Source organism: Magnusiomyces paraingens (assembly GCF_902498895.1).
Source record: "Magnusiomyces paraingens strain CBS 517.90 genome assembly, contig: contig4, whole genome shotgun sequence".
Taxonomy (NCBI): domain Eukaryota; kingdom Fungi; phylum Ascomycota; class Dipodascomycetes; order Dipodascales; family Dipodascaceae; genus Magnusiomyces; species Magnusiomyces paraingens.
In genome coordinates, this window is record NW_022474070.1 from 1,112,716 (window position 1) to 1,133,684 (window position 20,969).

The 20,969-nt window shown below is 40.8% G+C and overlaps 8 protein-coding genes across 8 annotated transcripts; 4 read left to right on the forward strand and 4 right to left on the reverse strand.

Moving 5' to 3' along the window:
- Positions 1-121: 121 nt before the first annotated feature.
- Positions 122-1,705, forward strand: SAPINGB_P005132 (uncharacterized protein; the record flags this gene model as incomplete). The annotated part of the gene is made up of 1 exon (XM_031999847.1): positions 122-1,705. The coding sequence occupies one exon, from the start codon at positions 122-124 to the stop codon at positions 1,703-1,705; it is 1,584 nt and encodes a 527-aa protein (XP_031855738.1).
- An 869-nt stretch (positions 1,706-2,574) lies between these two features.
- Positions 2,575-4,416, reverse strand: SAPINGB_P005133 (uncharacterized protein; the record flags this gene model as incomplete). Its single annotated transcript, XM_031999848.1, has 2 exons — positions 2,575-4,310; positions 4,371-4,416. 2 exons carry the CDS (start codon positions 4,414-4,416, stop codon positions 2,575-2,577), a joined length of 1,782 nt encoding a protein of 593 aa, XP_031855739.1.
- A 596-nt stretch (positions 4,417-5,012) lies between these two features.
- SAPINGB_P005134 (uncharacterized protein) lies at positions 5,013-6,524 on the forward strand (the record flags this gene model as incomplete). Its single annotated transcript, XM_031999849.1, has 1 exon — positions 5,013-6,524. The coding sequence occupies one exon, from the start codon at positions 5,013-5,015 to the stop codon at positions 6,522-6,524; it is 1,512 nt and encodes a 503-aa protein (XP_031855740.1).
- A 1,083-nt stretch (positions 6,525-7,607) lies between these two features.
- SAPINGB_P005135 (uncharacterized protein) lies at positions 7,608-8,648 on the reverse strand (the record flags this gene model as incomplete). Its single annotated transcript, XM_031999850.1, has 1 exon — positions 7,608-8,648. One exon carries the CDS (start codon positions 8,646-8,648, stop codon positions 7,608-7,610), a length of 1,041 nt encoding a protein of 346 aa, XP_031855741.1.
- A 966-nt stretch (positions 8,649-9,614) lies between these two features.
- On the reverse strand, positions 9,615-12,989 carry SAPINGB_P005136 (uncharacterized protein; the record flags this gene model as incomplete). The annotated part of the gene is made up of 1 exon (XM_031999851.1): positions 9,615-12,989. The coding sequence occupies one exon, from the start codon at positions 12,987-12,989 to the stop codon at positions 9,615-9,617; it is 3,375 nt and encodes a 1,124-aa protein (XP_031855742.1).
- A 460-nt stretch (positions 12,990-13,449) lies between these two features.
- On the forward strand, positions 13,450-14,751 carry SAPINGB_P005137 (uncharacterized protein; the record flags this gene model as incomplete). Its single annotated transcript, XM_031999852.1, has 1 exon — positions 13,450-14,751. One exon carries the CDS (start codon positions 13,450-13,452, stop codon positions 14,749-14,751), a length of 1,302 nt encoding a protein of 433 aa, XP_031855743.1.
- A 56-nt stretch (positions 14,752-14,807) lies between these two features.
- On the reverse strand, positions 14,808-15,640 carry SAPINGB_P005138 (uncharacterized protein; the record flags this gene model as incomplete). The annotated part of the gene is made up of 3 exons (XM_031999853.1): positions 14,808-15,361; positions 15,421-15,543; positions 15,610-15,640. 3 exons carry the CDS (start codon positions 15,638-15,640, stop codon positions 14,808-14,810), a joined length of 708 nt encoding a protein of 235 aa, XP_031855744.1.
- Positions 15,641-16,229: 589 nt separating this feature from the next.
- On the forward strand, positions 16,230-19,342 carry SAPINGB_P005139 (uncharacterized protein; the record flags this gene model as incomplete). The annotated part of the gene is made up of 3 exons (XM_031999854.1): positions 16,230-16,584; positions 16,870-16,914; positions 16,962-19,342. The coding sequence occupies 3 exons, from the start codon at positions 16,230-16,232 to the stop codon at positions 19,340-19,342; spliced, it is 2,781 nt and encodes a 926-aa protein (XP_031855745.1).
- Positions 19,343-20,969: the final 1,627 nt, after the last annotated feature.

Genomic DNA, 20,969 nt, shown 5'->3' on the forward strand with positions numbered 1-20,969 from the left:
CTAAGTAATTTGTATGTACCACCACCACCACTAAATATATATATCACGGACTAGGACTTTTTTTTTTTTTTTTCTTTTACACAACCACCTTTAACATCATCATCATTAAATATTACTAAGAATGGGCTTGTTTCAAAAGCTCTCAGACCCGCCGTTTAATGCCACAACACTAGCTAAAAGACTTAGAGCATCGCCACTTTGGGCTTTGCGGCAAAACGCAGACCCACGAGACATTGAACCGTTGCTTCTTGATGCTATTCGTGCTTGCAAAGCTTTGCATAGACGCACCCATAACTCTCACGATCAGGCTACCACAATCCATACTACCGCGTCCAAGTCTCATGTTACACATGATCTTCGCAAAGCCATTGGAAGATCGCTAAAAGATGTACCTACAGAACCGCTTAATCTTTTACGAGCTGTGTTAGACCGTAATGTCTCTGTTCTTACTCCAAAATGTGTCCATGCCTATCTTGTCACAACCCCATCACCCCCAACTGATCATATCCTGGCCCTCCTCAGACAGTACAAAAGCAATGCTTGGGTTCCTCCACTGATACCTTTATCAAAACCATTATCACAAGCATTGGTCCCCCCTGCATTGAGATCATCAGGCACATTGATTCCACAAGATCAAGAAATCGATGCTGACTTTGTAAGTCTCTGTTGGACCGCTGTGAGGTTAGCAGTGTATCGTGAACAATACGATGCTGCTTTTGCATTTGTAGATATTGCCACCCGCACTGGGCTTGTCCCGGACTCCTCAGAAGCACAAACTGCAAGCGTGATATATACACACGCTGATGGAACAGTAGACACAATACCCCAACGTGAGCCCAGCGGTTTGAAGAAATCAAAAAACTCACAGATGCTTGATGTTCAAGTAAATCCTAAAGAGCAGCAACGTGCACTTCGCATTCAAAACCTGAACTTGGTATCTACACAAGTCTGTGCGGCATCCACAACTCTTTTTTTCTCGGCACTTGCCGTCACACACTATCTGGCAACACCGTTAGCACCAGCTCTTACAATTTGTGCTGGACTTTTCCCTTCATTTATGTACCTTACAGTTCCTGCCTTTTCTGGGCAACGTGTTAAATGGACACGAATGGCGTTTTGGCAACAGGTTGCACCTGCGGTGTTTATGCGCACATCGTTTATCACAGGAGTTATCAATTTCTGTACGAGTCTTGTTGCCGCAGTCCGGTCCCCTCGTACTCTTGTGACAAATGCTTCCGCTGCGGGACTTGATAATTCTTTGGCACGTAAGCTTCTTGAGCTCCGAATGACGGACTACATTGCAGTTGCGTATGATGAGCTTGTGGATGTTACTGTGGATAATTTCCATGTTTATGGTGAGAAACTTTCTCAACCCAATGTTCTTACTCCAGAAACATTATACACCCACTCTTATAACTACTACCACAATGATAACAACCCTACTACTACAGAGGAAATTGCCTCTAAAACGAATCAATCTTCTTTTGAATCCACTAAAGGTCCTGCTGTAAACCACAATGCTGCTAAAACAGTTTTACAAGAACAGCTTGCTAGAAGACGATTACGTATTAAGACAAGCCCAAGTGAACAAACATTTATGGATTACTGGACATTTGCCGGACAAGGATATGAATGGGTCGAACCTGATCAGGATCCAAGTGGTCCTGCACAAGCACGGTTAAGATATGACAAGAAAAAAGTTTGAATAAAAAAAAAAAGAACAAAAGATATGTAGCTGTTGAATATCAGCAAACATAGGTTTGATAGAGATTAACGGTTTATTTCCTATTAAGATACCCTATACCAACTCTTAGGAAAGAAAGAATAAGCCGAATTGGCAATTGAAATTTCAAGCCTGTCAAATTTCTAATCAGTTTGATTAGAACTAGAGCAAAGACTTGAATATATATATTCTATCTGGTTGTTGGTATTAAATTTTGTGGTTTATTTCAAATTTACCTTGACAATGATCTGATTGTTTACTAAAAATCCCCTTTCTAATCTAAATAACTGTTAATGATTAAGAATATCTCTCCCCCCCTCTTTTTTTTTTCGAAATAAACCAATAATTTCAATAGACCTAAATTTACTAAATGTATTAACATATAGTTAAAGTAAAAGGTATTGTGTTAAGTAGGTTTAAATACAAGAATAACTAGCTAGTTATATATTGACAGACTTGTAAATTTTGATTTCTTTTTTTCAAGGTATACTTTATCAATATAACCGCTGGCGAGTTGTAAGCATCCACAAACGGCATTTCATTTACTAAATTTCTAGATATAAATGTAAATGTAAAGATTATAGAAAGTTTTTCGCTTTCTGAAATTTTAAAATATAATTTCTACTTTAGATTCTTTCAGGCTAATTCTTATCTTTTTTTACAAGATAACCAACTAAAACGCTTAAACATCTACATCTGAGGTGATGTTTGAAAGAACTTAACATGACAATGCTGTGATCGAAAAGATAAGTCATTAGAAATTAAAAATTAAAAATTAAAACAAGATGAGAAAGAATTGACAAGACATTTTTAGATTTATGAAATCTTGGTTTTAACACTCCACTTTTTCATCAAATTGCTAATAGTTCTTTGGAACGTGCACGATTGAGATTTATATCATGAGCTACCCACATGCACCCACCAAGCATAAACCGCACAAGTGTCTCACCAGTGAGACTTCCAATGGCATAAAGACCATGACCCAAGCGCAAATGACATGAGGTTCCAGGTGACGACGCAGCTCCAGGTTTAGGAGAAGGAGGACAACAATCAGGTAAATCATTTGAGCAAATGGAAAGAGAATCGTCATCCGAAACTTCATCCTTTGAAAACTCGCGAGCATGAGTCTCTAGAAATGTTTTAGAAATTGATCCAAGGTCTGCATTTACAGACCGAAGACCTGCCAAACGACGTACTGAAGGCCCCAAATACTCCAACGATCCAGATCTACCTGTACAAATTTTTATTTTGGAAACATTAGCTGTGATTGTACGATTACCCATTTCTCCCGGTAATAATAAAGTGACACGTCCACATGGAGATACAGATTGAACCAACGCGTTGGCGACACCCAGGTACCAAGAGTGCGGCTTGTTCCCGTCGTCGAGCGGCTGTCGCATTGTAATGGCTACTTGATCAAGCCCAGTGTCGTGGGGGGATGTTGTAGGTTGTGCCAAAGCCTCACGCTGGGCTTTGACGGCCCGTTTCATGAGTTTAAGAATGCGTGCGTATTCCGGGTAAGATTCGCGGGCAAGTCTGCGGAGAGGCGAGGGGTTTGCATTCGACCATTGAAAAGCGTGGATGACATTGGATGTCTGACCACACCGTGCCACGGCTTCAGCTGCAGATACACCTGAGCCAATAACAAGCACGGCCGGTGACGGTCCATCACTAGGAACACATTGTGGAACTAAAACCGCGGGCTCCCGTGAAGAAATATCGGCTTCCAAGTCTTCACGAGAGACTCCCTGGGGTGGAAGAAGCCGTGTAGGCATAATGCCTGGGGATACTGGTCGTTGATGGATGGAATTTTTGCGAAGTTCTTTTAGTGGTTTTTCGAAAACTCCAGAAGCCAAGACGACCACTGGTGTTTGAATTGTTAATCGAACTGTGGGGTCTTTAAGGTGTAAATAATCGACACGGAAAATGCGTTCGCCCGAATCGTTGATTACGGAATCAACTGAAGTTACAACGGTGCTAGATTGGAAAACGTTTTCCAGGCCCAACTGGTGAGGGTAAGCTGCATAATAACGTGAAATGTCGCCTCTGCATGGTCGCACATAGTCATCAATTTGGTTTGTGTTTGCTGTTAAAAAAAATTCGGTAAAGGAATATCCTGGCAATGAAAGCATTTCCGCATAAGACAAAGATTGTTGGTCCTTTTCGTCTGGGTGAAGTACGGATGAATTATTGTCTGAAAATGCCCATTGGCCTCCTGGTGCTGGGCTTGCACCAAAAACAATGTGGGGGACAGCAGTATCGGGCAGATGAACCCATTTGATTCGGGATTGTTTGCACGCGAGCGATGCAAATCTAGCTTCATCTGAAGCAATCAAAGTATCGACGAGCAATGCTATGGGGTTTGTGTTGACAGAGTAAAAGGAAACGTACCGAGACCTAATGTAGTCCAGAACAGTCAGATCAGCCACAGCATCAAGCAATGACGGGCCACCAGATGGTGTATAAGAATATTTTTTTAAAAGAGAATGAAGATGGGAGTCCGGGTGCGGTCCGGTGGTTGCTGGATCGTAGAACGGAACATTGCCATGGAGCAGGTACGACAGGAAAAGAGCTGCGGGGCCATTTCCTTTAGTGATCTGTTAGAGCAAGTGTGAACGAGATTGTTATACGGGATGGTATGGCATACCTACGACAACCACGACGGGCGCAGGGTCGGGACGCGGGTTGGTCATGACTGGAGCATTTGGGAGAAGTTTGTGAATTGTTTGTTTTGATTTGTAATGGAAAGTCGAGTCAGTTTAGTCAAAAAAACAAAAAAAAAAAAAAGAAGAAAAAAAAATTTTTTTTTTAAACTCTTGAAAAAAAAAATAAAGAGCAAAGCAAAGCAAAGCAAAGTTTTTCTTTTTTATGGAGCGGCAAAAGCAGTTCTAGGCGAAAGACAATTTCTGAAAGTTAATTAGTACTGTGGCTTTTTCCATTAGAAGTGTGCACGGACCGATCAAAGAATTGAGATCAAAAAAAAAAAAAAAATACTCGGGACCCGGTACGCGGATAATTTTTCTTTGTATGAGTTCCAATTTTTTTTTTTATTCAAGTTGAATACTTTAAGTCTAAGAAAAATAAAAAAAAATAATAATAATAATAATTACAGGGTTAGGGTATTCCATTTTAGGAATTTGCGGCTCGTCTTAAACTCTCGTCAGAACCAAACAAAATAAAACGCATAGCCTCGATATTTAAATTTAAACTATTTTTATTTTTATTTTTATTGTTATTGTTATTTCCATTTAAACATTCTTACACATTTCAACAAGTAAAATCAACAGAAATGTCTGTCAATTCATCTGAAAATACTAAATCAAGACCTCTAGGGGCTATTGAAAAGTACTCAAGTATCCGTCACGGTCTTTTCCAATATTTCTCTGTTGTTTTTAGTGCAGTTATTGTCCCACAAAATAAAACAGAAAATCCCTTATCAAAGGAAAACCTTTTTGCTGCTGTTAACGATACCATTCAAAAGTATCCATCATCACTAGCACTTACAATAAAAGATTCAGGAACAGAAAATGATTTTTTCCAAATGGTAGATTCCATCAATCTATCCAACCATTTGATTTATGCTCAAAAAAAAGTACGCGAGGCAGAATCAACCACACCAAATGAGCTCATTAACGTACTAAAGGCTTCAGCAATTGACCTCAATAAGCTCGATACCGATCCTGAAATTATTGAAGGACTCGAAACAAGGGTATCAACACAATTCCCAGACATTGAATCAATTCCGCCTTGGAGACTCTATTTGACACCAGTACTCTTGGGTGACGAGAAAAAGTATGCCATGCATGTTTTGTTTGCGTATCACCATTCCTTAGGCGATGGTTCCACTGGCAGAATTTTTTTAGAAAGCTTAGCTAGATCTCTTAACAAGGTAGGGACTGTTGAGTCTTCTCCCATTGTGCAAATCCCTGCAAAAGCTAGCCTTCATCCTTCATTAGAGCAAGTTTCTCCTCTTCCACAGTCTCTTTGGAACATTGCCAAAGTTATCTTACAGTCCAAAGGTTGGATTTCAAGCCCAAACTCTCATTCATGGACAGGTGGTAGTGTTCCCAAGACATTTGGAGAAGATGCAGCTCCCTATGAAGAATACTTAGCTAAGGTCTCCATATTGCGCATTTCCGAATCTGACATGACTCGAATTATAAATGTGGCAAAGACTCGTGGGGTTTCTGTGACAGCAACTATTGTCGGTCTTGGTTCTGTTGCTCTCAATGCTGCATTGCAAAAGTATCTTACGGGAAATGATGAATCCTTTTCAACACTTTCATGCTGCGTACCAAGAAATTTGCGTCCAAACTTGACTCCGGAAACAGGCGTAGACGCAGACACTATGGGTGTTTATGTCTGTGGTATCGATGTGGTAGTTCCTACTTCTAAGTTGGGTTTAGATTGGGATTCAGTGTGGGTTGTCGCTCGTCAGGCTAAAAAAAAATTTACTGAAGAATTGTCCAAAGGCATTAAAGACACCGATACAGGCATGCTTAAATATGTGTCGTCACTTGTAGGGTTTTTCAAGGCTAAACCAGGTACTAAGCGATCAGGGTCATTTGAAGTATCATCGATCGTTGCCACCGCACCAAAAGAAGATGCATATACTCTGATTCATCCAACATTTTTGCAATCCCCTTCAGCTATGGGTGCTGCTATTAACCTGAGTATCATGTCATTTAAAGGCAGAGATTTGGCCATTGGGTTTAGTTGGACCACTGGAGCCGTGCAAGATAACCGTATTGTCAATGAAATGCAGGCCAAAATGGAACAACTTATCAGTCAGATTGAATGATAGAAATTATATTTTTGATTAATATTTATTATTACTTGTGATAGATTTTGTTTTAATTGACACTAAAATGGCAACGTCAGACCTGACTTTGCTTGAGTAGATTGATGAGGTATTTATAAAATAGAAATTTTTATTTCCTCCAAGGTATTTTATTGCAAGTTTGTTTGGTTCGATGAACATGTGCTATGATATACCTTCAAAAATTTATTGATCCAAACTGTGACCAACATTAACAATTCAGATATGGAAATATTTTTTTTAAGTTATTTGACTTTATGTGATTTCTTTTTTATCTAATGCATTAAAAAATATTTTTCTAGTTTTTAAAATGCTATTAGTTCTCCATTTCTATCTAAAGAAAGAGTTTTAAAAAATAAGAATTTTAAATGGAATTACTTTTTGAATAAAGAGAACAATTGAAAGCACCTCAAAAATGGATACTTGCAAACTGACATGAGACTCAAATTTTCAGATATCGAAATAAATGAGGAAATTACAACTTATTTATTGAGGAAAATGAAATATATAAATATATTTCAAATCTAGATTCTAATTAATCTATCATTATTTTTAACAAAAGAAACTTTTATACTTTGTCTTCTGTTAAAGATACATTTCATCAATAACAACTTGACAATAGCATTTTTCAGTTTCTTTGTTTACATTCCACTGTTAGAAAGTGTGTAGAGCTTGGTCCATCAGATGATCCTCAATTAATTATAATATTAAGATGTATGAGTTCTTTAAATATTAAAAACCAGTTACTTTATACTGAAATCCGTAAAATGTTTTTTTTTCTTTTAAGTTAATTCCAAATTTAATCCGGATTAACAAACTAAATCTAAAATTTACCTTTTTATTTGATTTATCAAATATTGGGGAGCTTTTTCTTGTTGCAAAAATTTACGATAGCCAATGTTAAGATCATCAAAGATACTAAAACTAGTAACCAAGATTAATATAAAAGATGATAAAAAAATTGGTTTCGTATAATCTGGTATTGTTTTTATGTATTTTTTTACCTATTAATCATTATTATTATTGTGTTTATATTTTTCTCTAATAACTACCCTTTACCATAAATTATTTAAATTTGCGGTATGCTGCACCAATAAGAGTTCCAAGTGCTGTGCCAATGTAAGCTCCGACAAGAATGGTAATAGGCCATTGTTGCCATGGTCGGTCCCAATCCAATGGAATAGGGATTGCACCGAGCCATGCACCAACCCAGGTACCCACTGAGGCACCATATACACCGTTGAGAGGAAGACGAACTGAAATGATATCTTTCCAAGTTTGCGCATCGAGATTGTAAATGTATACAAGCGGGAGAACAGATAACAGTGAAATATGGACGGCACAGAGAAACGTGGATGGAACCATGGTGGATGCGGGTGCGCCAAACAGAATAAGGAGACCAAAAACAAGCACTGACATCATGAGCGCAAGAACTGCAGCTAAAAGAGCTGATTTAACTGGGGTCTTATTAGGATCATTAGAGTTGCCAGAAGAGGACAGTCCGGAAGATGTAGATGAAGAAGAAGAAACTGTCGACGCCGATTTGCGTTTCGAAGCAGTAGTTGAAGATGTTGCAGATGATGAAGAAGTACCTGAAGACGCAGCAGCTGCCGCAGCGGCTGCAGCGGCTGCAGCGGCCGCTGCTGCTGTGGTTGATGTAGAAGTATTGCTGCTACTGCCATCTAGCATGCCAGAGGCACAATACCATACTTGAAGAATGACGACAATGGGGACAGCTTGGAGCATTGTTGCAGCCGGGTCTGCTGCGAGACCTCCTCTGAAGAAGGCGAGGTAGACGAGGGCCAGCAGGATGAAAGCATATGCGCTTGACTGGTGGAATTTTTGGTTTGTTGCTGTGGCTGCGTGATGATTGTGGTGGTGTTTGTTGTGGTGGCTGCTGTGCGCCCGGCTGTGCGCACGCGAAAGAGGTTTGGCGTCGGGTGAAGGTGCTGCCGAGGCTGCGGCGCGCTGGATTGCAGCAGCGGAAGATGACGCTGAGCCCGAGCTTGTTGACATGGTGCTAGCGGGATCTGGAGATGGTGAGTGCGACGAAGAGGACGCTGAGCTAGATGCTATTGATTGGCGGGCCGACTTTTTCTGGGGCATTTTTTGTGGTGATTTATTTTTGGGTGGTGAGTATGTGAAGTAGAAGAGGTTAGGCAGGTTAGGCAGAACTTAAATGCAGATTTTGTGACGCGTTTAAGAAGGTAGTAAAAAACTGGCCGCAGTTGGCTAGAGAAGAATCTTAGAATCTCAACAAGTGGAAAGATGTGATTTAATGGTTATTTTTAAGCAGACTTTGAGTCTTATATATATACATTTGGGAAAGTGGGGAGTAAGAATTAAAAAGACAAGAGAAAGAATGTCTTTTTTTATTAAATAAAAAAAAATTGCAGGTTGTTTGGTGGTTGCAAAAGGGGGGGAGAGGTGTGTGTTGCTAACAAGGCAGAAAAGTTAAGGCTTTGCTGGAATTAAAATTTTTTGGCTGGAAAAAATTTGTCACACATCAACCTTAAGGTTGGCACCCGTGGCACGGCTGGCTGGCAACCAAGAAATTCAACTCGGAGGTTCATTTTATTCAAGTTTCTTTCCGATGTAGTCCGTTACTCTTATTTTTTTTAATGGGATCAGTGAGGTTTCAGCAGCTGAGTTTACTAAAAAAAAAAAAAAGAAAAAAAAAGTTTTAATCTAAGAGAATGGTTTTTTGGGAAAATATCAAATCTTTACCATTGGTGCTTCAATTGAAATTTTGAATCTTACAACTGGAATTCTTTGATTATTTAAAAAAATAACAAAATTTTTGATTATCATCAATCTCATTTTTTAATAAAAATTACTAATTTTCTACTATTTGAATACAATATTAGAAGTCAGATTCATTACTTCAATATTAGATTTTCTTATTTTGTAAACTCTGATCAAACTAACTCTACAGAAACTGTTTTTCAATCAATAACATCATTATCCTCTCCCTTTCCAGTACCATAAAATCAAAAACTTTTAAGAATTATGATTACAATAAATTAAACACTATTAAAGTCAATTCTATCTAATAATATGCGTACTACCGCTTTACAACTCAATATACTTCTTCACCTCAACAAGCCCAGCAGCCCAGTTGGTCCATGTCACCCAGTTCGGGCCGTACTCTAGCACCTCGTCCAGCGCAGGTACCTTGCGCACCGTCGTCTCCTTCCCGGGCACTGACCCAATAATCGACTCAGAATCGTACTCGCCCCAATAGCATCGCACCTCAATTCCAAGAGCCTTCTTGTCGGCACCAGTTGTGGGGTCTTCCTCTTCTAGGTCACTTTCATAGTCAAGAACATTGATAAGACGTTGTTGATTCTTTTCCCGCTGATCCATTTTAGAGTTAAAAGTGGCCATGTAATTTTCATTCTTCTGAAGAGGAATTGCCTTGCTTGTTGCCTTCTTGTCATCATCTTTGTTGCTATTGTTTTCAAACCACCGAGGAATCCACACAAACTCAAGATGGTACCCTTGCTGAGTCCAATTAAGCTTGTGTACAGTCAGATCATTAATACCCTTATAATACTTGAGTGTATCAGGATCAGTTACACGTGGCAGACGAGTCTGGCCATCTTCATCACTTGAACGCAAGCTTGAGTTGCTAGGAGGTTGAGGCTCCTTAATATCATCCAAACTATCGTGAAACACAGTCACAGTACGTACAGGGGAGGATGCAGTCTTGTCACCAGATTTATAAATGGTGGTATTGAATGACAAAGAGCAAACACGACTATCTTTAGCTTCAATGAAAATGGACCCCGTGAAGGGACCAAAGTCTTCTTCCGTAGAAACAGAATCCTTCTTTTTAACATTGTTGTGAGTAGACAGTACAGTCACATTAAGCCAACGAGAGTAATCACCGGCCTCTTCCTTAGAAGCGCCATCAATGACGTAAGGACGAGGACCCTCATAAGAACAAACTTCATTGTCATCAGTGCCAAAAGGTCTGCACGTGATTGGCAAGCTATCACGCTTAATGGAGGGCAAGTCCGAAAGGACATCATAAGCAAATCCTTGGCGAGCAAGCACAGAAACAGTAGCAGGAACAGAGCCGTTGACTACGGCTGTATCGTCCAGATCGATTGATTGGATCCAACGGATCTTGATGGGCGAGTCATATGAAAGAGCAGGGAAGCAAAGAGAAATGTAACCACACACAATCACAGTGCCGAGCAGCACCACGGGAACAAGAGTGTGTAAGCGGTGGACAAAGGGCAACACAAGAGCACCAAGAACAACGGCCACCACCGTGAGCTCAGTGTAGACGCCTGAAGCACGCGATGCGCCCTCCTGTGCGTTTTCACGCAAAGCCTCGAACGTGAGTAAACCGGAAGAGTAGACAAAGTAAGCACTAATGGGGACCACCAGTAAAAACTGGATCGACCAGTCCAAAGAAAGCGACTTACTGGCAAGGTGCTGGATCTTTTCTTTGGTGGTTTTATGGTCAGCAAGAGTATGCTGCTGGGCATTGGAAGAGTGTGGTACACCCTGAGTAGCTTCAACAGCTGCCTCAGCAGCAGCTTCAGCCTCAGCCTCGCTATCATAATCGCTTTCATTGGCACCATAGGAGTCATATCTATTATTAAGTAAAGACTCTTCCTCTTCTGCGACCTCCTCCTTGGTTCTGGTCAAGTCATCTGTAGTGGAAAACAGTAAACCAAGGAGACCAAATACAACAGCAACCAAGTAAACAATGTAAAGGATGGGGATAATGTACTCGCCAGTAGCATTGCGTTCGGAAATGTGGATGGTAGAAACAACAAGCAACCCCCAGAGCACGATAAAGATCTCTAGGAAAATGACGAGCTTCTGGTCGTGAACTGGGTAAATGTAAGCCGCAAAGCCCAGAATAAAGTAGTTTGTCAAAAGGAAAATGGAAAAGAGAAGTAAGAGGGGAGAAAATGTCTGGGAAATGACAACAAGCTCATTCTTGCTCTCAATCCACTTGGCAGTGGCTACTGCAGCTGCAGAGGAAATGGCAAGGGAAATAATACCACGGAACCATCCGCGAAGGCCAATGTGCCAGGAGTTGGTCTTGAGTACAAGCAACAAAAGACCAACAATGATGATGGGTCCAGCAATAATTCCAATAGCCTGGGCTTGGAAAAGCTGATCAAGAGGAAGTACTACAATGTACTGTCCCAGAATGTCGAAATAAACAGCCGGGGAGATGTCATCCGCTGTGGCATTAAAGTCGCCTGCAGGAGCAGAAGACATGGAACGAACGACATCAAGAGCATTTGTAAACATGTGTGAAAGAGCACCGTATGTAGTTCCGCTAATTGAGTCACGACGAGTGTGATAGAGGTTACGAGGCTTGTAGAAAGCCACATCAAGACCGCGGAGACCGTTGGAAGTATAGACCTTGTAGTCGGTTTCAGAACGAATGTACCCGTCGGTGAAGCCTTGTTGGAAAATCGAATTTGCATGAGGAGCTGAAGCAGCACGATAATGCTTGGCCACGCCGTAATCTGACGCACGGAAAAGAACAGCACGACCACCAGCACCGGTACCTTCGAGGTTAAGAAAAGCCTCAACATCATTAGACCAAGGATGACGGAAAAAGGCCTGAGCACCCAACAAACCAAACTCTTCGTCATTGTTAAAGTTAAAAATGATGGAACGGAGAGGAGGCGGGGTTTTTTCGTCAGCATAATAGCGCAAAATACCAAGCATTGACGCAATGCCTGCACCATCGTCGGTGGTGCCGTAAGCGGTAGGAACAGAGTCGTAGTGAGCAGATATAAGAATGGAACCAAGAGCAGAGTCGTTACCCTGAATCTTGACCAAAACATTATTACCTTCAAAGTAAACGGCACGGCCGGTGAGTTCTGGATCAAAAACATCAGGTTCTTCAAACAAAAACTTGCGGGTGTCGTCACGGGTATGGATGGTGGTAATGGATGAGTGAGATGCAATGTCGCGAGCCTTGTTGAGAATGTAATCGTGAACAATGTCATTTGCATGCGACGAGTAAGGGTGAAAGTACCGAGAAATTTCCTGGAGGTCTGTCCAGGACCCGAGCAGAAACTTTTCTGGGTACCCAGCGTCGGTAGCCAAGTCGCCTGGGGGTGGCAGGACTTGGACTGGAGTGACTACAAGCGCTACCAAAAGGTATGTGAAAATGAAGAGGAAAGAGAAGGGGATTTTGTTAAAGCCAAAAGTCGATGTGAAGAGGTTTTTAGCGGCCCGACCAAACGTCAGAGGCTCGGGAGCTGTTTGTTTTGGTGGAGCTGAAGGACCGGACCCATTGGGACCCGAGGCTACTTCTTGAGGGGCTGTGAGACGCTGATTAAGCTTGTCAAAGGCTTGAGGGTTGGATAAGTCGTTGTAAGACGGAGCCAAATCATGGGACGGGCCCTGGCCGTCGGCGGAGGTCAGCAGAGGTTGACCAATATCACTAGAGGCGGCGGCCATTATTTGTAAAGGATGGTTGATAAAGGAGTGTTTGAAGAGCGAAAGGGTTTTGTTGCTGATATATAAATCTAGTTGGTTAGGTTTATATAAATTTAGGCAGCAAACAAACAACCAAATAAATAAATAAAAAAAAAAAAAAAATTCTGCGGAGTGCTGCCTTTTGTTGTTTGTTTTTGGGCTGTTTAAGGAAAGCTGCAACTTAGATCGAAAGAGGCCGCACGACGACGATTTAAAAAAAAAAAAAAAAAAAAAAAAAAAATGGTTGTAAAACATGTGATATGTTATTTGTAACTTAATTATTTAAGTCAAAGTTATAAGTTTTATTTATGCTTATATAATTTTTTTTTTTTTTTTTTTTTGCAAATTTTTTTTTTATTAAAGCCTCGTCAAGAAACTTTGGGATTTTTTCTCTTACAAATACACTAAACAGACCAAAAAAACATATACAATCGCCACCGTCATGTCGCACATCCTGAGAGAAGAAGAAGAAAGTTACCTTGATCCTACTCAGGTCGATGAAATCATTGATGAAGACCCTAATGAGGAAATCATGGATGTCGACGACGAAGCAGAGGATGCTGGTGATGCGGATGACCAGTACGAGATTGAAGAAGAAGACCTGGCTGGTGAACTTGCCCTGGCCGGTAATGATATCCATATTGATGAAGAAGGAAATCTGGTTCTTGATATGACCAACACTTCTGTTGGACACTTTGACAAGCACGGCAAGTCAATTTTCCTGATAGACTCTCACCCAACTCTGCCACTCATCATTTCTGGTGGCGAGGACGAGAAAGCATATCTTTGGACAACCAACTCACAGCCTCCCAAGCTGGTAGCTGAACTTCCTGGTCAAAAGGAATCAGTTGTTGCTGGTGGGTTTTCTCCAGATGGAGGATACGTTGTGACTGGTGATATGGAGGGCCAGGTGCGCGCATGGAAGTCAGCCAAGCGTGGCCAACAATGGGACTTTGTTGGAAGCGTTCAAGAGGTGGACGAGATTACATGGATTGTATTCCACCCTAAACAGCCCTTCTTTGCGTTTGGGTCCCGCGAGGGTTCTGTCTGGGTCATGTCGCTGGACGACTTTAGCAACGTCGCCATCTTGATTGGCCACTCGCAACCCACAAACGCTGCTGTGTTTGCTAATGTTGACGATATGGACTCGCTGACCTTGATCACAGTTGGTGATGATGCCATTATTTCATGGAATGTTTATCAGTCTACCCCTAATTATTCTCTGCGTGAACATGACCTCCAGGGCAACATTGCATGGATTTCTTGTGCACTCAGTGGTTCTGGTAAGACCATTGCTTGCGGCTCTGCCGATGGCAAGGTTGCCCTTATCAATGTTGAGCGTGGTACAGTGCTCAAAGTTTTCGATAATACACAAAACGACTCAGTGGAGCTTGAGGAGCGCTCCGTGGAGGCTCTGGCATGGGCACCCATCTCACCCATTTTGGCTGTAGGAAATGTCAAAGGTGATATTACTCTCTACGATGTGACTTCCTGGAACATCCGCAAGACCTTGGCTCTTAAGGACGCTATTACTGCAATCAAGTTCATTCCTGGATCCAACAAGCTATTGTCATCAGACATGGCTGGTGAACTTGTCAAGTGGGACGTTCTCAGCGGTCGTGAGCTGTGGCGTGGCCATGGTCACTTTGACGGTATCCTTGGTTTCACTGTTCAGGACAATGGCAAACGGGTCATTACAGCTGGTGACCAAGGTGTTTCCATGATTTTTGAAGACAGTAGTTAGGTTATATAATTTTTTTTTTTTTGTGTGTGTGTTTGTTTTCTCTTTCTTTTTTGTGTTTAAATAGATTTTTCAGCAAGTTTCTTGTCTACAATCTTTCCCACAAGACCTTCCAAAGACAGGTTTCCTGAAGAAAACTGGCGCTCAATCTGGTAGTTGAGTTGCTTCTCTACCAGCTTGCCCATAAGATCCACCTCAACATTGATGAGATCACCAACCTCCTTGGCCGCAGTCACAACCTTTTCTTGGGTATAAGCAATCATCATGATTGAGAAGGTGGCCTCCTTGTCATCAACTCTAGTCACAGTAAGTGAAGCGCCATCGACCGAGATGAAGCCCTTCTCGACAATGTAAAGAATGTACTGGGGATCCCTCAGCTTAAAGGTAAAGTCGATTGAATTTTCATCATTTTTCTTCTCCACAATAGTAGCAACCGTATCAACATGGCCTTGTACAAAGTGGCCACCGAAACGGACGTGGCCAGCCACGGCACGCTCCAGGTTGACGTGTGAGCCAGGCTTAAGCTGGCCGAGATTGGTGCGGCGCAGGGTTTCGGGGGCAATGCCGACCTTGAATGTAGACTTGTCAAATTCAGTGACGGTCAAACAGACACCTAGAGCAAGTTAGAAAAAGGAATGGAGTATTTATATATACAGTATTAATTTAACATACCGTTGACTGCAATACTATCACCGAGATTGCAGTCGCCGAGGATCTTTTCGGCATCGCCAATGACCATAGAATTGCCATTGCCGCCGCTGGCCGACTGGTCGAGTTCCTTGTGCTCAAGTACAGCTATTTGGTTATTTGGTTAGGTTTTTTTTAAAAAAAAAAAAATAATATCAAGTTAAAACTTCATACTTCCAACAATTTCAACGATTCCTGTGAACATTTTTGAAAATGGGTTGATTATTAGTTTGATTTGATTTAATTAAAGATGGATGGTAGAAGGAAGGAAAGATGACTGACCTGACTGATGGGGGAGGGGCCTAAATATGATGGTGTGTGGGTGATTAATTATAATTGATTAATTAATTAATAAATTAAATTACTGTTGCTTATTAAATCTCCTTAAATCTTCTTAGTAATTTCAACAAATTGATGGCCTCCACTTGCCAATTTTTTTTTTTTTTTGTTTTTTTGATCTCCGGGGGTGGCTGGAAAAAAAAAAAAAAAAAAAAAATTGTGCGTATCACGTGGAAGTGACGTTTGGTCGGCTTTGTGCCTATAAATGTGGGGGAAGGGGGGGATGCTAAACAAATGCCCGAGTCCCGACGGGTTTTAATTGAACTCTCGGGTCTTTTAATAAAATGTTTATAGTGTATTCCATATAACTTAATAACCTTGTTTTTTTTAAAAAATAAAAAAATTGGAAACTCTATTTGCCACATGAACCCACATGGAAAAGCATCTTGTTGAGACAGCCATGTCATTACCCCCAATTTCATTCGGTATTTCCATAATAAAGTCATAACCACACTATGAGTAATAACAATCAACATACACAAAACCAGCAACACAGTCAACCAGGAGAGCCAGGTCATGGTACCCATGGAGGCCAAAGAGGACACGCAGTAGGAGGCCAAGGCGGACACGCAGTAGAAGGTCATGAAGGGCTTCGGACAGGTGAAGCTGGAAGTGGCTCTGGGATGGGAGTCGGAGGACCCGGTGGAGCAGCACGCGGAGGTCGCGGCGGAGATTCCATTGATGGAGAGTCAAGTGGAAGTGATTTGACTCAAAGACTTCCATTTGTTACAGGTAACGGGAATTCATCTCGAAATCAGCCAAACGGAACGCCGATGCGCCGGAGACCGAGTTCTGATCGACCTAATGGGCGTCAGTAGATGAGGCAACACGCGTCAAAAACGCGTATTTTTTTATTTAGATACGCGTCAAGAGCGCGTTGTTTGTTGTGGTTCCCTAATAGTTTTTTTTGTTTGTTTGTTTGTTTGTTTAGAAAAAATGGATGGTTTCTTTCTTTCTTTTTTTTTTTTTTTTTTTTTTTTTTTTATCACCAACAATATCAAAACAAACAAAGCTACCATAAACAATATTTTCATTTACATTATTTGGATATAGCCAATATATAATATATACATGACCTTGCCATAATGAGTTCAGTGCTTCCTACGATTCGTATCAATGTTAATTACCAGGCCATGAAAGGTAGGTTTAAGCTTTTATTTCTATAAACATCATTCTAACACCCCTAGATTCCTTTAAGGACTTTCTGAGTAATTACAAGGACGAAGAAGATGTCCTGATGGCCGATGAAGGAAGTGAAACAATCAACATGCCCAAGTACATGGCTCTTCTCCAGAAAATTTCCAACCGTCAAGTCGACACTATTCTAATCGAGCTAGATGATCTTAAAATTTACTATACCCAGCTAGGATTGGCTCAAGGAGGGAGCCAAAACCGTGAATCATCCTTGCTTTCCAACGTAAATGAGATTGTGCGCAATACAACTCACTTTATCGAGCTCTTTTCTCAAGTTGTTGACGATCTGATGCCCCAGCCTACCGTCGATATTGACTATGAGACTTCTACTGTGGATATTATCTTGTCGCAGCGTCGACAACGTAACGAAAATGTTCAGGCTGACTTGGCTGCGCGCTCAGCTGCAATCAATTCCAACAATCCATATGGTGTTCCCAACTTGGATGTACTCGGCGCAGGAGTAAGTGCGGAAGTCGCAGCAGCCATGGGTACTGATGAAATGACTTTCCCACCCCAGTTAACCAGACGCTACCATCTCTACATCAAGCCTCCTGGTCAAAAATCTCAGTCATACGCCAAAGCTTTGGCTGTACGTGAAATTCGCGCAGAATACATTGGGCACTTGATTACAATTAAAGGTATTGTGACTCGAGTTTCAGACGTGAAGCCATCAGTTGAGGTAAATGCGTATACATGCGACACATGTGGTGCAGAGAATTTCCAAGAAGTCAAGGGCCGTTCATTTACCCCTTTAATTGAGTGTCACTCGCCAGAATGTATCAGCAACAAGTCCCGTGGTAAGCTTTTCCTGTCCACACGAGCATCCAAGTTTTCTGCATTCCAAGAGGCCCGTATTCAGGAAATGTCAAATCAGGTGCCCATTGGTCATATTCCAAGAAACATATCTGTCCATCTGACAGGCACAATTGTGCGCCAATTATCACCGGGTGATGTTGTGCAACTTAGTGGTATTTTCACACCAACTCCGATGCAAAATGGTTGGCGCACCAAGGGCCGTGGTAACCCTCTGTTGACAGACACTTTTATTGATGCACAGTTTATTGAGCACGAAAAGAAGAAATATGATGCGCTGACGCTGACATCAGCCGAGATGGAGCAGATTGAAGAATTACACAGCCAACCAGATATTTATGAGAAACTGGCCAAGTCAATTGCACCAGAAATTTACGGTATGGAGGATGTTAAAAAGGCATTACTGCTATTGCTTGTTGGTGGAGTCACAAAAGAAATGGGTGATGGTATGCGTATTCGTGGAGACATTAACATTTGCCTGATGGGTGATCCTGGTGTGGCCAAATCGCAGCTGCTCAAGTATATTTCCAAGGTAGCCCCACGCGGCGTCTATACCACAGGTCGAGGTTCGTCCGGTGTTGGTTTAACGGCGGCTGTAATGCGAGATCCGGTTACAGACGAGATGGTACTGGAAGGTGGTGCACTAGTGCTTGCAGATAACGGTGTATGTGCTATTGATGAGTTTGACAAGATGGACGACACAGATAGAACAGCAATTCATGAAGTGATGGAACAGCAAACCATTTCAATTGCAAAGGCTGGAATTTCCACAACACTGAATGCACGCACATCCATTTTGGCAGCAGCAAACCCTCTCTACGGCCGATATAACCCCAGATTGTCTCCTGTGGAAAACATTAATTTGCCTGCAGCTTTGCTGTCGCGTTTTGATTTGGTTTTCCTGTTGTTGGACACCCCAACTCGTGAGTCGGATATCCAACTAGCTCGTCATGTCACGCTGGTGCATCAAACTCTAGAAACTCCAGATCTTGGGTTTGATCCTCTATCTCCTGCCATAATTAACCAGTACATTTCGCGTGCTCGCCAGTTCCGGCCGACATGTCCCAAAGAAGTTGCAGACAGCGTTGTTGCAGCATATGTGAAGATGCGACAAGCACATAAGAGAGATGCAAACACTGAGCGCCAATTTTCTCATGTGACGCCACGTACGTTTTTGGGCGTGATGCGGTTGGCACAGGCGCACTCACGGTTGCGGTTTTCGCAAACAGTTGCATACCAAGACGTGGAGGAGGCCCTAAGGCTATTAGAGGTATGCAAGGCTTCGCTGACATCGCCGGAAGATGGGCCCAATGGACGTACAGATCATAGTGATTTTGATGCGGATGCCACGGTGCAGTCTAAGATTTATCGTGTGATTCGTGATTTGGCGTTTGGCGACGGGTCGCGATTTGTGTCATCGTGGGACATGGAGACAGTACGCAATCGGGTGTTTACCAAGGGGTTTACAGACGAGCAGCTGCAAGCGACGCTTACGGAGTATGCAGATCTACAGTTGTGGCAGGTCGTTGACAATGGTGCTCGTTTGGAGTTTATTTCTTAAAGGAAAAGAAGAGATTTTGGTGTAAAAATGAAATTGTTTTTTTTGTTTTTTTTTTTTTTTGCTTGTATATTTTAGTTTTATTTTTAATTTGATTTTTCTTTGTTAATGTTTTTTATAGAAAAATAGATGTGTAAAATATCATGTAGTTAGTTTAGTTTGTTTGTTTGTTTTTATTCAAGGGTTATAGAATTATATAACATCAGCATCTGCGCTATCCTTCTTGTCCATACTATATATTTTTTCATTTTAATAATAAACTTTTAATTTTGGCTTCAACATTGCATCTCCAACAGCCCGAAAATAAGTCCTGATGCCAGCTTACGAGGAACAGGGGGTTAAAATAACCAAACCTTCCCAACCTATCTCCACTTGTCTTCATCAACGCTGTAATTGTATTTCTTAATCCCTCCAAGCAGAGATAAAGCTTACAATCTCTTGTAAGCCAGTTAAACTGTTTAAGAGAGTCGACATGTCCATCTCTGGAGATATCCGTTTCAGTCCTTTTCTTTCCTCTTCAAGCAAAGTGTTAATGTTTTTTATAGAAAAATAGATGTGTAAAATATCATGTAGTTAGTTTAACTATAGGGGTTAGGGTTTTAAATTTGAATAGGTGGTGTGAAATAAGATCTTGACACATGTAATGACATCAAGAACGGGTCGTATGGCGTAATGGTAGCGCATCAGATTGCAGATCTGCAGGTTCCTGGTTCGATTCCGGGTGCGACCTGATTTTTTTCTAATTCAATGTTTGATACTTTTTTTTTCAATCCCTTAGATTTGGTGAATATATATTAAGAATGTTGTGTGAGATGTTTATAGATTGTATGTTATTGAATTGAATTGAGTAAATAAACGTGTATGTGTTTTATGCAATCATCGAAGTCTTTTAAATTTTCTTTTTTTTTTTATTGTGTTTTAAAAAAATGTCTTAATTGGCTCAACTACGTTTTTCTTTAATACTGAGTGATTTTAATCTGGGGAAAAAAAAAAAATTTTGTATAGCCGGTTATAGCCATTCGACGAGTTTTTTTTTTTTTTTTTTAATATTATACTAGTAATATTAGTGTACCATATCTTGTTAACTAAAGAAAAAAAAAAAAACGCTTTGCGATTTTTTTTATCAATCTCTATTTGTGTATTTTCAGTTGTCTTGTTACCTCGGGATTTGGAAGACCGATTGAAGTTTGATTTTAATAATAGATAAAAGATTATTCTACAATCATTAAAAAAGTTACGAGGTAATATAAGATAAAAAATAAAGAATAAAGAAGAATGAAGAATAAGGAATAATTACACTTTAAAAAAAAAAAAATCTTTTGTTTTTTTTATATCAAGAAATTCAAATTTAAGAGAGACACAAATCAATAAATAAACTTTAAAAAAAAAAAAAAACTACTTTCCGATACAATCAATTCAAACTAAAAAAAAAAAAAAAAAAAAAAAAACATGTCAATTGAGAACAACAGTTAAGATGAAATCTGGAGATTCCGCCAGGGCTAGGGTCATGACGTGCTTTCTTTAACAAATTTCATGGATATGGAAGAAGATGATGATATACATTCAAATACATATATATATGTATATTTTATATTTACATCATCAATAACAGCGGCAAAAAAAAAAAAAA